The sequence below is a fragment of the Aotus nancymaae genome, unplaced genomic scaffold, assembly GCF_030222135.1.
Source record: "Aotus nancymaae isolate 86718 unplaced genomic scaffold, 86718_ANA_hifiasm-v0.15.2.pri h1tg000032l_0, whole genome shotgun sequence".
Lineage (NCBI taxonomy): Eukaryota > Metazoa > Chordata > Mammalia > Primates > Aotidae > Aotus > Aotus nancymaae.
In genome coordinates this window covers 22,634,467-22,646,776 of record NW_026988445.1, presented here as the reverse complement: position 1 = coordinate 22,646,776, position 12,310 = coordinate 22,634,467, and the positions used below count along the sequence as shown (strand labels likewise).

General features: G+C 37.4%; 1 protein-coding gene across 6 annotated transcripts in view; it reads right to left on the bottom strand.

Moving 5' to 3' along the window:
* Positions 1 to 12,310, bottom strand: part of RYR2 (ryanodine receptor 2) — a 784,705-nt gene that overhangs the window by 287,806 nt on the left and 484,589 nt on the right. For all 6 annotated transcript variants that reach the window (XM_064383634.1, XM_064383629.1, XM_064383631.1 and 3 more), the window contains one exon: positions 10,763 to 10,910. In XM_064383634.1, the coding sequence (XP_064239704.1) occupies positions 10,763 to 10,910 (148 nt within the window). The remainder of the gene's footprint in view (positions 1 to 10,762; positions 10,911 to 12,310) is intronic.

Sequence of the window (12,310 nt, the reverse complement as noted above, 5' to 3'; positions counted from 1 at the left end):
TTCACCTATGACTGTTCTCTCTCCCCAGCTGTATCCTATATTTCATCCTAAGTGGACCATCCACCCTTCCTCAGCTCTTTCTATACCTAATCACAGCAGATGTGCTTTCTTTCTAGTAGCGATGGCCTTTCTGACATCAATCTCTACTTGCTGAAATTTTGATCCTCCCAACATCTAACTCTGAAGACATTTTCTCTCTTTCCCGATTCCTCCCATCAGAAAATTAATCTTTCTTCTTATGGATTTTCCATTCAGATCACCTGCATCCCTACTATGAAGCATGCTGTTGGATTCCGGCATACAACAATAAACATAATCTCAGTTTCTGCTGTAGAATATACAACTCTATTCTCATCGCTCATTGTTCACATAACTTAAGTACAATCGAACCTTGTCAAACAATTGCCAGTGGCTCTATCTCTAAATTCTCAAAATTCAGAGATGTGCCATTTGTGTGATCACCATTTTTTCCTCTTGGTTTTCTCATTTTCTTATACAAATACATTCACTCTTCAAACTCATTAAATTTCTTCTTTCTTCCCGTCCTTACCTATGTAACTTTCCATACTGTCTTGCCCTTATTACCTTTTCTCCTACTTGCTCTGTTAACCCCAATGACTGCCCAATTTCACTACCTTCACTCTCAACCTCTATACCTGCTCTGCTGAGTTTGCCAGAAAACACATGCACATAACAGATTGGCACCACTAACTCAGTCTCTAACCTAAACTGGACTATCAATGTTTCTCCACAATGCTGTTATCTGTTTGCAGTCTGTTCTCTGTTCCATCCCACAAAACAGCTATTTTTAATCTTTATTGCTAAGTGACATCAGCAGATATGGTGGAGAAAGAACCTCCAAAAATCCTTTTCTCCATAAAATTAATGAGAACACTGGCAAAAATTATGCAAATCAGATTTCTCATAGCTCTGGAAATTAACTACAGGCTGGCAACAATCCAGGGAGTGTTTATTTGATAAAAATGTCCAAATGTTGGTAAGAACAGCAGACTAGTGATGTTTTAGTCAGCCACATCGCCCTCTCTCATTCCATGGCATACTGAAAATCACCACCCACAAGCCCTAAAGTGGGCGGAACAGAGTTGGAATTCCTCCAAAGCCCGGTTCCAGATAACTGTCATTATGTTATCTTTTCTGGAAAATTCCACTGGTAAAACTTGTCTTTATTCCACTTAACTTAGAGCTTGCCCAATGCAAATAGTCATTTCTCCAAGGACATTCATTGAAAATCATCTGAGGCAATTTGTTCGCCTTGCAGCTTTGTGAGGTAGCAATAACAGTAGAGGCAAAGAACAACTGACCAAGAAGTTTAAAAGGAAAAGGTGGTGAATGAAAGATCCACAGCGGGATGTGAGACTCTCCAATATATTCCTGGGACTCTAGAAAGCCATGCTCAGGCCCAGGGCTGTGAATGTATTAGGGAAAAACATGAGAAAGCTCACACCTCTGAAAGACCTTGAGGCTCTGGACGTGCAGTAAGAGAAGGCTAATGTGAAATTGTACATTGCCTAGTTGAGTGTTGAAGGCATGTGCCAGCATGCTCACATTACATTGCCTCTCCTTTGGTAAAGACTGGGAGACTTATCGGTTCTAGGCATTTAAAGAAGTCTCCGTCCTACCATTAGCTGACCACTAATCTAATGAAACTGCGACTTCAGTGGCCACATATGACAGGCAACACAGTCTCTACTAAACTAGGTTAGAAAAATTCCTAAGCAAACAAACAATGACAACAAGCACAACACCAACATCTGAAATAGGGGCGAATACAGAGTTACCAAATTACATTACTTTAAACATCCAATATTTCACAAAAATTGTGAGACGTGCAAAAAGACAAGAAGGTATATCCCATACCTAAAGGGGAAAAAGCAGTCATTAGAAATTATTCCTCAGGAGGCCGAGATGTTGGGCTTATCAGACAAAGACTTTAAGTTAGGTATTTAAAATATGTTCAAAGAACTAAAGAAAATCATGTGCAATGAACTAAAGAAAAGAATGAGGTTGGGCGCACTGTCTCATGCTTATAATCCTAGCATTTTGGGAGGCCGAGGCAGGTGGATCACCTGAGGTCAGGAATTCGAGACCAGCCTGACCAACATGGTGAAACCCCGTCTCTACTAAAATTACAAAATTAGCTGGGTGTGGTGGTGCATGCCAGTAATCCCAGTTACTTGGGAGGCTAAGGCAGGAGAATCACTTGAACCTGGGAAATCGAGGTTGCAGTGAGCTAAGATCATGCCACTGCACTCCAGCCTGGGCAACAAGAACAAAACTCCATCTCAAAAAAAAAAAAAGTACAAAAATGATGCTTCACCAAATACTGAATATCAATAAAGAGGCAAATTGGGCCAGGCGCGGTGGCTCACGCCTGTAATCCCAGCACTTTGGGAGGCCAAGGCAGGTGGATCACGAGGTCAGGAGTTCGAGACCAGCCTGACCAACATGGTGAAACCCTGTCTCTACTAAAAATACAAAAAATTAGCTAGGCATGGTGGCGTGTGCCTATAATCCCAGCTACTCAGGAGGCTGAGGCAGGAGAATTGCCTGAACCCAGGAGGCGGAGGTTGCGGTGAGCCGAGATCACACCATTGCACTCCAGTCTGGGTAACAAGAGCGAAACTCTGTCTCAAAAAAAAAAAAAAAAGAGGCAAATTATTAAAAAGAACTAAAATTTCTGGAGTTGAAAAGTGCAGTAACTGGAATTAAAAATATACTAGAGGGCTCAACAACAGATTTGAGCTGACAAGAATCAATGAACTTGAAGATAAGTCCATTAGTCAAGTATGAAAAACAGAAAGAAAAAGAAATGAAGAAAGATAAGCCTGTGGGATACACTTAACCATATGAACATGCACATAATAAAAGTCACAGACTGTGACCACATTCAGTGGCTTATGCCTGCAATCCCAGCACTTTGGAAGGCTGAGGTGGGTGGATCAACTGAGGTTGGGAGTTCCAGATCAGCCTGACCAACATGGAGAAATCTTGTCTTTACTAAAAATACAAAATTAGCCAGGCGTGGTGGAGCATGCCTGTAATCCCAGCTACTTGGGAGGCTGAGGCAGGAGAATCACTTTAACCTGAGAGCTGGAGGTTGCGGTGAGCCAAGATCATGCCATTGCACTTTAGTCTGGGCAACAAGAGTGAAACTCCATCTCAAAAAAAAAAAAAAGTCACAGACTGTTAGGAGAGACAAAAAAGAAGAAAGAATGAACAAATAATGGCCAGAAACTCTGCAAATTTGATGAAAACATTCATTTACACATCTAAGAAGTACAATAAACTTTGGGGATAAACTCAAAGAAATTAAAACCAGATACATCATAATCAAACTGTTCAAATCCAAAACCAGAGAGAGAATCCTGAAAACAGCAAGAGAGATAAGCAACTCATCACATACAAGTGACCCACCAAAAGATTACTGGCAATGTCTTATCAGAAAACATAAAGGCCAGAAGGCAGTGGGATGATATATCTGACTACTAAAACAAAACAAAAAAAATTGTCAGCTGAGAATTCTATACCCAACACATCTTTACTGCTCTCTTCAAGGCTTCTGATCTAGTCCTTAGGAAAAGAACTGACTTCTACTCCTTAGGAAAATGAACTTATTTTCTATTTCAACCTGAAGACAGTAATTGTATGGTAGACTATCCTCAGTTTCCTCTTGAAGGTTGTTGCATCGTCTTCAATCTTCACTTCTTTCCTACTAACCTTAGGGGAGCAAGAGTTGTTCTTCCATTTATAAGAGGCCAATTACCCAGGCTCTGAATTTCATTCCCTTCAACCTCCTCAGAGACCACAGTTCATTGAGCCCCTCTTACTCTATTTTCAATCTCTCTCTCCCTTAGTGTAAAAACGTCTAAATTTCTTTCATTTAAAAAGTGAAAATTTTTAATCCTCTGTTTCTCTCTAGCAATAGTCTCACGTTTATATTTACATATGTAATTGAATCCTGGTATCTCTGCTGAGTTGTCTTACATGCCCCTCAAACTTAACACATTTACAATAAAATACAGAATCTTCCTACTACCCCATGTCCATCTGCTCCAATTCCTGTGCTCCCAATCAACATATGTGTACTTGACATCTATCTATCCAGAAACTATCTCAGATGCCTCCTTTGTCCTTCTGCTGATTCTACTTCTAAATGCCAAATAATTTTTTCTGTTCACGGTATTGCCAAAGACAAGGCCTCCAACATTCCTCATCTACACTCTTTTTCTAGTCACCAAACTGCTGTCCTCATCTCCAGTTTTGTTTACATTCAGCCTTTTTCCTAAACAGCCACTAGAATCATTCTTTTAGTTAAAAAAAAAAATTAGCCGGGTGCGGTGGCTCACACCTGTAATCCCAGCACTTTGGGAGGCTGAGGTGGGTGGATCATGAGGTCAAGAGATCGAGACCATCCAGGCCAACATGGTGAAACCCTGTCTCTACTAAAAATGGAAAAAAATTAGCTGGGTGTGGTGGCGCATGCCTGTAGTCCCTGCTGCTCTGGAGGCTGAGGTAGAAGAATCACTTGAACCTGGCAGATGGAGGTTGCAGTGAGCTGAGATCCTCAGATTGTGCCACTGCACTCCACCCTGGCAACAGAGCAAGACTCCATCTCAAAAAAAAAAAAAAAATCTGTTTCAACTCCTGCCTCCTCTACTTGATCTACTGCCACTTTTCAAATTCCACCGTACATGTGCTCACAGAAACCTCTCTGAAATTCCCATTTGCCACCCTCCTTGTGTCTCTAAGCCTTTACACATACTATTCTCTCTGCCTGAAGTGCATGAACCGAGTTGAGTTAGCTTTACCTACTTTGGTGGTTTTAAAATATGTCCACAAATACTTTAGTACACCTCCATTCAAAAAGTGTGGGGTTCATTTAGTGATTTACTTCTAACGAACAGAATATGATGGAAGTAATTATAACAAGCATTGCAGGCTTCTCCTTTTACTCACTCTTCGGTTTTCATTCTGTGGGAAGTCACCTTCCACGTGAAGGCACTCAACCATCTCTATGAAGAGCTCTGTGTGGCAAGGCAGTGCCCATCTGGTTGTGTCTTCTGCCAACAGCCAGAGAGGAAGCGAGTTCTTTAGCCAACAGTTACGCAAGTGAGCTGTCTTAGTATCAAACACTTCAACTCTAGAGAAGTCTTCGGATGACTTAATCCCTGGCCAACTTAATAGCAACCTCAGAGAGACCATGATCCAGAAGCACCTGACTATATCACTCTCACATTCACAACCCACAGAAACTTTCGAGATAACAAATGTTTGTTATTTTAGGCCACTGAGGAGTTTTTTGGTGGGGAGGGGTAGTTTGCTGTAGGGAATAGATAACTAACAGACCTCCTCTGTAAAGATTTCACTCACATCACCAAGCTGAGTTAAACCCCATGTGATATGACTCTTAGTCTATTTTCCCTATCTATCTACACTGAGAGCCACATAAGACAAAACTCATATTCATCACTGAATTCCCAGAACTAGGCACAGTAGATGTTCCATACCTACGTATTAAAATAAAATGAAAATGAGAAGAATTTCAAATATGGAAGTAAAATGAAGTGCAGCACAGGTTTTGTAAATATAAGCTCCTTTTCTGTCTTCTTGAAATTCACATAATTCAGAAGAAAGTAGCTACCCATAAGATAGCAACAAGTTGTCCACAAGCATGTTAGAAAGACGAAACTATTAATATGTAGTGGCTACAAATAGTATAAAACACTGTATGTCAGAATAACATCTTAACAGTTTACTCATCCAGCATCATTCTGGAGTACAGCTATCTCTAAAAGCAAATGTGTCATGTGTCACTGAATATAGTTTATGCCCTTAAGTGACAATATCTTTAAAATATAACCATCATTGATTGTTTTTTCTGTCTGACATGTAATGCATATTTCTATGTACAGGGAAAAATGTACTCCTTTTCCTGGATACCAACCTTAATTAACTCTTTCCTTGAAGACTCCAGGTTATCATTTCTCTGAACTGTACTGTTTCCCCTTATTTTTAGTTATTATCTATAACTTTAGATATTTATTATTATCTTATTATCTGCAAGTTTAGAATTGAGTCAACCAGACCTTGGCATTCTCTCTTTGTAATGTTCAATGAGTATCATGAAAGCAATGTTGTGAGAATTCCTTCTAAATGTAAATAACTTTCAAAATGTTTGATATTAAGCAGAGCTGGGGAGTGGAAGGAAAACAAGCAATTATATCTCTATTAAGACTATAGATACCAAAAATATAAATATTCATGTGTAAAGGAATGAAAACATAAGGAAATCAAATGGTTGATGTGTCAGACTATAAAACCATATGTGAGTGTTTTCCCCAAAACTTTATCATTATCATTATATAAGTATCTTTCCAACCTAAAAATATATTGACTGTCACCTCTGCTACTTACATCCTCCAGGGATACACAAATGTTAAAGAATTATAAAGTTAGAGGGAAGCTCAAGAATTCTATGATTATTACGCCCTTCTTTCGCCTAAACAGAGTAGTTGAATCAAATATTTGAAAATATGCAAGAACACTATTGGGAGTACTATATTATCTTAAGGTAATGTTAGGTTAGTGAATATCTGTATGCCTGATATATACATTTGTTCATTAGAAAGCACACTTAATAGGTCATGTAAAAGCTGTGAAACCAGGATCTCTTGACACTGTGACTGAATATTGACGTTCTCCAGAGGATGCCACAGTCACTCAAAAATGCCATGCTTTCCTTAGGGAATGTAAGACATAGTCACACATAACCATGGCAGATCACTCATAATAATCCATGATTATTAAATCCAAATATTAATACATGTCTGAAAGTTTAGCCAAAACAAAAATATATTTAAGATCAATTAACCATTGAAAAGATCGATAAAATCAATTAATCCTTTAGAGGAATGATCAAGATAAAAAGAGAGAAAAAAGCTATCAATATCAGGAATGAAAAGGGGTATATCATTACCAATCTTACAGACATTAAAAGAATAGGAGCACATTAGTGCAATTTTATGCCTTTATATGGCAATCTAAATTAAATGAACTAATTTACTGAAAAACATAATTTATCAAAACTGACACGAGGTAAATAGAAAATCTAAATAGCTCTCAAGCTAATAAATGTATTGAATTCATAATAAAATACCCTTCCTACAGGACAAAACTCTAGGCTCATGGTTTCAATTATAAATTCTATCAAATATTTGAAAAAGAAATAATACAGCATTAACACAAATTCCTTCAGAAGACAGAAGAGAAAATTTCCTACTTAGAAGGCTAGCTTTACATTTATATCAAAATCTAACAAAGACATTGTAAGAAAAAAAAATTATATAACAGTGTATTCCCTATAAAAGATATGAAAGTCCTCAACAAAATATTAACAAGTAGAGTACAGCTCTACGTAAAAGAGGACAATGCATCATGACTAAGGAGAGTTATCCTAGAAAAAGAAAGTTGGTTTAACATTTGAAAGTCACTGATATTCATATCAACAGAATAAAGGAGAAAAATACATGATCTATTCCATAAATGGCAAAAAAAAAAGCACCTGACAAAATTCAAGACCCTATTTATGATCAAATCACCCAACAAACTAAGAATAGAAGGGAATTTCTTCAGTGTCATAAAGGACATCTACTAAAAGCTATACTTAATATCATTCTTAATGGTGAAACATTACAACTTTCCCCCATAAGGCAGAATAACCTCTCTTACCATTTCTATTAAACAGCGTTCTGAATTCTTTACCAGTTCAATAAATCAAGAAGCATAAAAGCTATAACAATTGTAAAAGAAAAAGTAAGGTTTGGTTTTTGCAGACCTCATGATATTGTATATAGACAACTCCATTGAATTTATTAAAAAAAAATAGAACTGACATATAAATTTAGTCAAATCATAGGATATAAGATCAATATGCAAGTATCAATTATATATCTCCTATTCATATACAGTTGGAAAATGCAATTACTTTAAACTAACTTAATAGTATCAAAAATATCAGATAAATCTGACAAATAATGTATAAGACCTCTATTCTGAAAACTGCAAAGCAATGCTAAGAGAAACTAAAGAGGATGAAAATAAATGAGCAAATGTACCATGTTCATGAATTAGTTGACTTAACAGTGCTGAAATATCAATTCTTCCAAAGCTGACCTAAGAATTCAACTGTAATCCCACCCAAATGAAATTGACAAGTTGAATCTAAATGTATATAGAAATGCAAAAGAAGAAGAAGAGCAAAAAAAACTTTAAGAAAGATGAAAGAAGTTGGAGGACTTGCCCTACCTGATTTTAAGATTATGTGACAAAAATAAAGATAATGGAATATTAGCTTAAGGACAGACATACAGATCAATGGAACAGAATATACAGTCCAGAAATAGACTGACTTATATGTTCAATAGATATTGGAAAAGATGCCAAGGTAATTGAATTTGCTAAGGATAACTGTTCCAAAAGATGGTACTTGGACAGTTGGATATTCATCTGCACAAAACATGAACCTTGATCTTAACCTTACATCATACACAAATGTTAACTCACTTTAGATCACAGACCTAAATGTAAAAGCCAAAATAATAAAACTCTGGAAGGAAACGTAAGAGAAAATATTTCTGGTTTTGCATAGGCAAAGATGTCCTAGGACATAAAACCCACAACTATAAAGGAAAAAAAAATCATAAATGAACTTCAAATTAAGAATGTCTGCTCTTTAAAAGACCTCATTAAGAAAATGAAAACGCAACCTACGAATGGAAGAAAATCTTGCAATCCCTGACATGGTTCTTCTATATAAAATACACTTTTAAAGACACAATTTAGTAAAAAGACAAACATAAATTAGAAAACATGCCTCAGCAATTATACTCCTAGGTATTTAGTCTAAGAGAAATGAAAGATTAATTATACACCAAGATTTGTATATGAATATTCATAGCAGCCTTATTCATAATCACCTAAAATTGGAAACAACCCAAATATTCCATCTATAGGAGAATGAATAAACAAATTTTAAATTAGCATTATTAAGAAATGCCACTGAGTAATAGATCTTGTGATATACATAAAACATGCATGATTATACAAGTATTATGTTGAACAAAAGAAGCCAGATATAAAAAATACATATTATAGTGATTATAACTATAAAATCTACATTTATAGATTACATTTATATTTCTGCTTGGTATAAACTAATCTGTAAATGACAGAACTTACAAAGTGGTTACTTTGTTGAGAACACAAAGAAACTTTCTGGAATGAAGAAAATATCAGGAGATGTTTTGGTAGCGGTTCCTTTTGTTTCTACAACTGTCAAACTTTACCAAACTGAACGCTTTAGATGTGTATGTTCTAATGTATATAAATTCTATTTCAATTTAAAAACATAATTAAATAGAACCAATTAGCTTTGAGGGTTTATTCTATACCAGAGACTTACAGAAGTCTTCCTGATTGCCATTTTCTGGCTTATAAGCCTTTTACTGTTTACTTTCTTCCCAGTGGTTACATGAACTACATGCCCTTTGAGACAGGATCTTCTTGGTATCTTGCACACCTAACAGCATCTGATTCATAATGAGTGAACCATATCTCTACTGTTATAAAGCTAACCTCAAGATAGAGATTATATTAGCATTATGGATATTATTAACAAGTGGATATCTCATTTAATTTGCAGCAAATATAAGAATCCAGTAACTGACAAGATCTGTCAAGATGCTAACTGTGTACTTACTCAATTCAAGGACTTAAAATATGTCAAAATGCCTACAATTAGGATCCTGGATCTGCCACTTTAAATGGGAAGACACATAAGTCCCTGAATCTCTGTTTCCTTATCTGTAAAATGAGCGTTAATACAAGTATCATCCTCATAAGAGTTATTGTGAGGATAAATAATAATTGTAAAAGTCTTAGAAACACTTATATAGTTAATATGTAAATATTAACTATTATTGTTATTTAAGATCCACTTTTATGTACAGATAATGCATTGAAAATATGAGCCATTAGAACACATTTGGAATACAGTTTTAAAATTTTCCATCAAAAATTACAGGCACTATGATGAAACACACAATCCTCATTTCATTTTTGCCAATTTTTTGAAAATGGGTATTAAATTAACTCAAACTGCAGGAGCAAAGGATTAAAGAGTGGATCATTCTAAACTATATCCTTCAAAGGAATTATTTAAGAAAAATGTATTTTTGCAGAGCCTTTAAAAATCCATGTGCTCAACACACAGTTATTGAATAGCTATTGTAATGTATTTCCCTTAAAGCAAAATATCACATTAATTAACTCAATGTTGTCTGTATGTGTGTGTAAATGATGAAGGTGGAATTTTGTAAAACACTAGCCTCCGCTACAGGCTTATTCCCCAAATCAGCAAAAATCAGCTATTCCGGAGGAGGGCTGGTGGGATAGGGGAGGAGTATGACATCATAATAAGGGAGGTACCTATTGATCTCAGACTCTTGAAGAAGATAGGCCCATTTTCTCCACCCACAAAATCATCAGCATCCGGAGCCACGCTACCGAGAGAAGGTCTAATCCCTCAGGTGTCCTTCAGGGGAAGAAACAGTCTACTTGGCTGAAATTCCACACACAGACTAGAGAACTCTATCGAGTACTCCCCCTTTTATTCATTTATTTGGCTTTAAAGAACTACTACATGATCTTGCAAGCGAAGAGGAGGAAAATAAAATCAAAATACCGTGATCTTGATCTGGTGCTTCCAGGTTGTAGCCGTACCCCAGCAGCGTGCGCACAGCCTCGCGGAGGCTGTCCTTGTTGGATTTCTTGGTTCGGTCATCCAGAAGAGTGTAGGGAACAAGGCGAGGATTTCTTCTGTTCTTTACGTCCTGCGCGGAAAAACAGTGTGCAGCCGTCAAAGCAATGCCAAGGGTTTTCGAAAATAAGTAGCTACCAAATACATCAAACTTTAAAGCCTATGAGAAAAACCTGACCCTTCCACAATCCCCGAGTCTTCCCAGGCTGCAAGTTACCAAAACACTATCAATATAAAAGATTCAATCAAATGAATAAGCACATGTATGGAAAGCAGGCCCCCTCCATGGGAAAGAAAAACCACAGTAACAAAAAACAACTTCAGTGATCTCTAACCACTTCCATCTGCCATGTTCACGTGGCAAAGGATGAACTTGCGGAACACATAAGTTCCGAGCACAGTTCATGGACAGGGTTTTACGCCAAGAACAGGAAATTAGTACTGGTCCCCCTCAGTGGTTTTCAGTCAGTGAACAACTTAAAGCTGCTTTCCCTTCTTCAGAAAAAAAGCCAGTGTGTTATGGACCACCCTTCCATGTCTCTAATTAAAAAATATGCATTGGGTTGAATCCATCAACCAGCAAAACCAGGCAATGCCAGGGGCACTAGAATAACTTTAAAACTCATAACTTGTCTATTATAAAAGAGGCTCCAAATTTAAACAGGGGTTAAAATGTGTCGACAGAGAGAACGAGAACAGGCTATCTTCCTATCTTGGCAAAAGGATGTTCAATGTTAGAGCACAGAACTCACTTCCATGGGATGAGGGAGACACAGCACCTCCTACAAGTGTGTAGGGTGCCACCACTTTGGAAATGTCTTCTTTCCATTCAGTCCCTGAGACCCGCTGCAGTATTTGCTCAAGTTCCCACGTTTCAAGAAGCACAATCAATTCTCAATAACATAAACAGGAATTGGGAGGCTGTGGATGTTCTCACCACACGTTCCCAAGGAAAAAAAAGAAAGCTATGGAAGCAGACAGGGGTTGTTCTGGTAAACCAGAGAATAAATACTGTATGTTGTTGTTGTTGTTTTATTGCTGTTGTAGTTTTAAGACAGAGTCTCACTACAGCCTCAACCTCCTGGGCGCAAGTGATCCTCCCACCTCAGCCCTCTGAGTAGCTGGGACTACAGGCATGTGCACCACGCCCACTTAATTTTTTAACTTTTTTGTAGAGACAGAGTCTCACTATGTTGCCAAGGCTGGTCTCAAGTTCCCAGGCTCTAGCAGTCCTCCCACCTTAGCCTCCCAACATGTTGGGACGACAATGTGAGCCCCCACGCCCAGCCAGAAATACTGTTTGTCTTGTCTTTTCTCCCTTTCCTCTTTCAGGCAAATTTGTACTGAATACCTAATCCTGATTACTTTAATACCCAAGTACCTAAATACCTGAATATCTACTGACGCCTGGAGTAAAACGATCTGTAACAGTAACTCAGTAGTGAAACCTGAATTGATGCGATGTTTCTATAA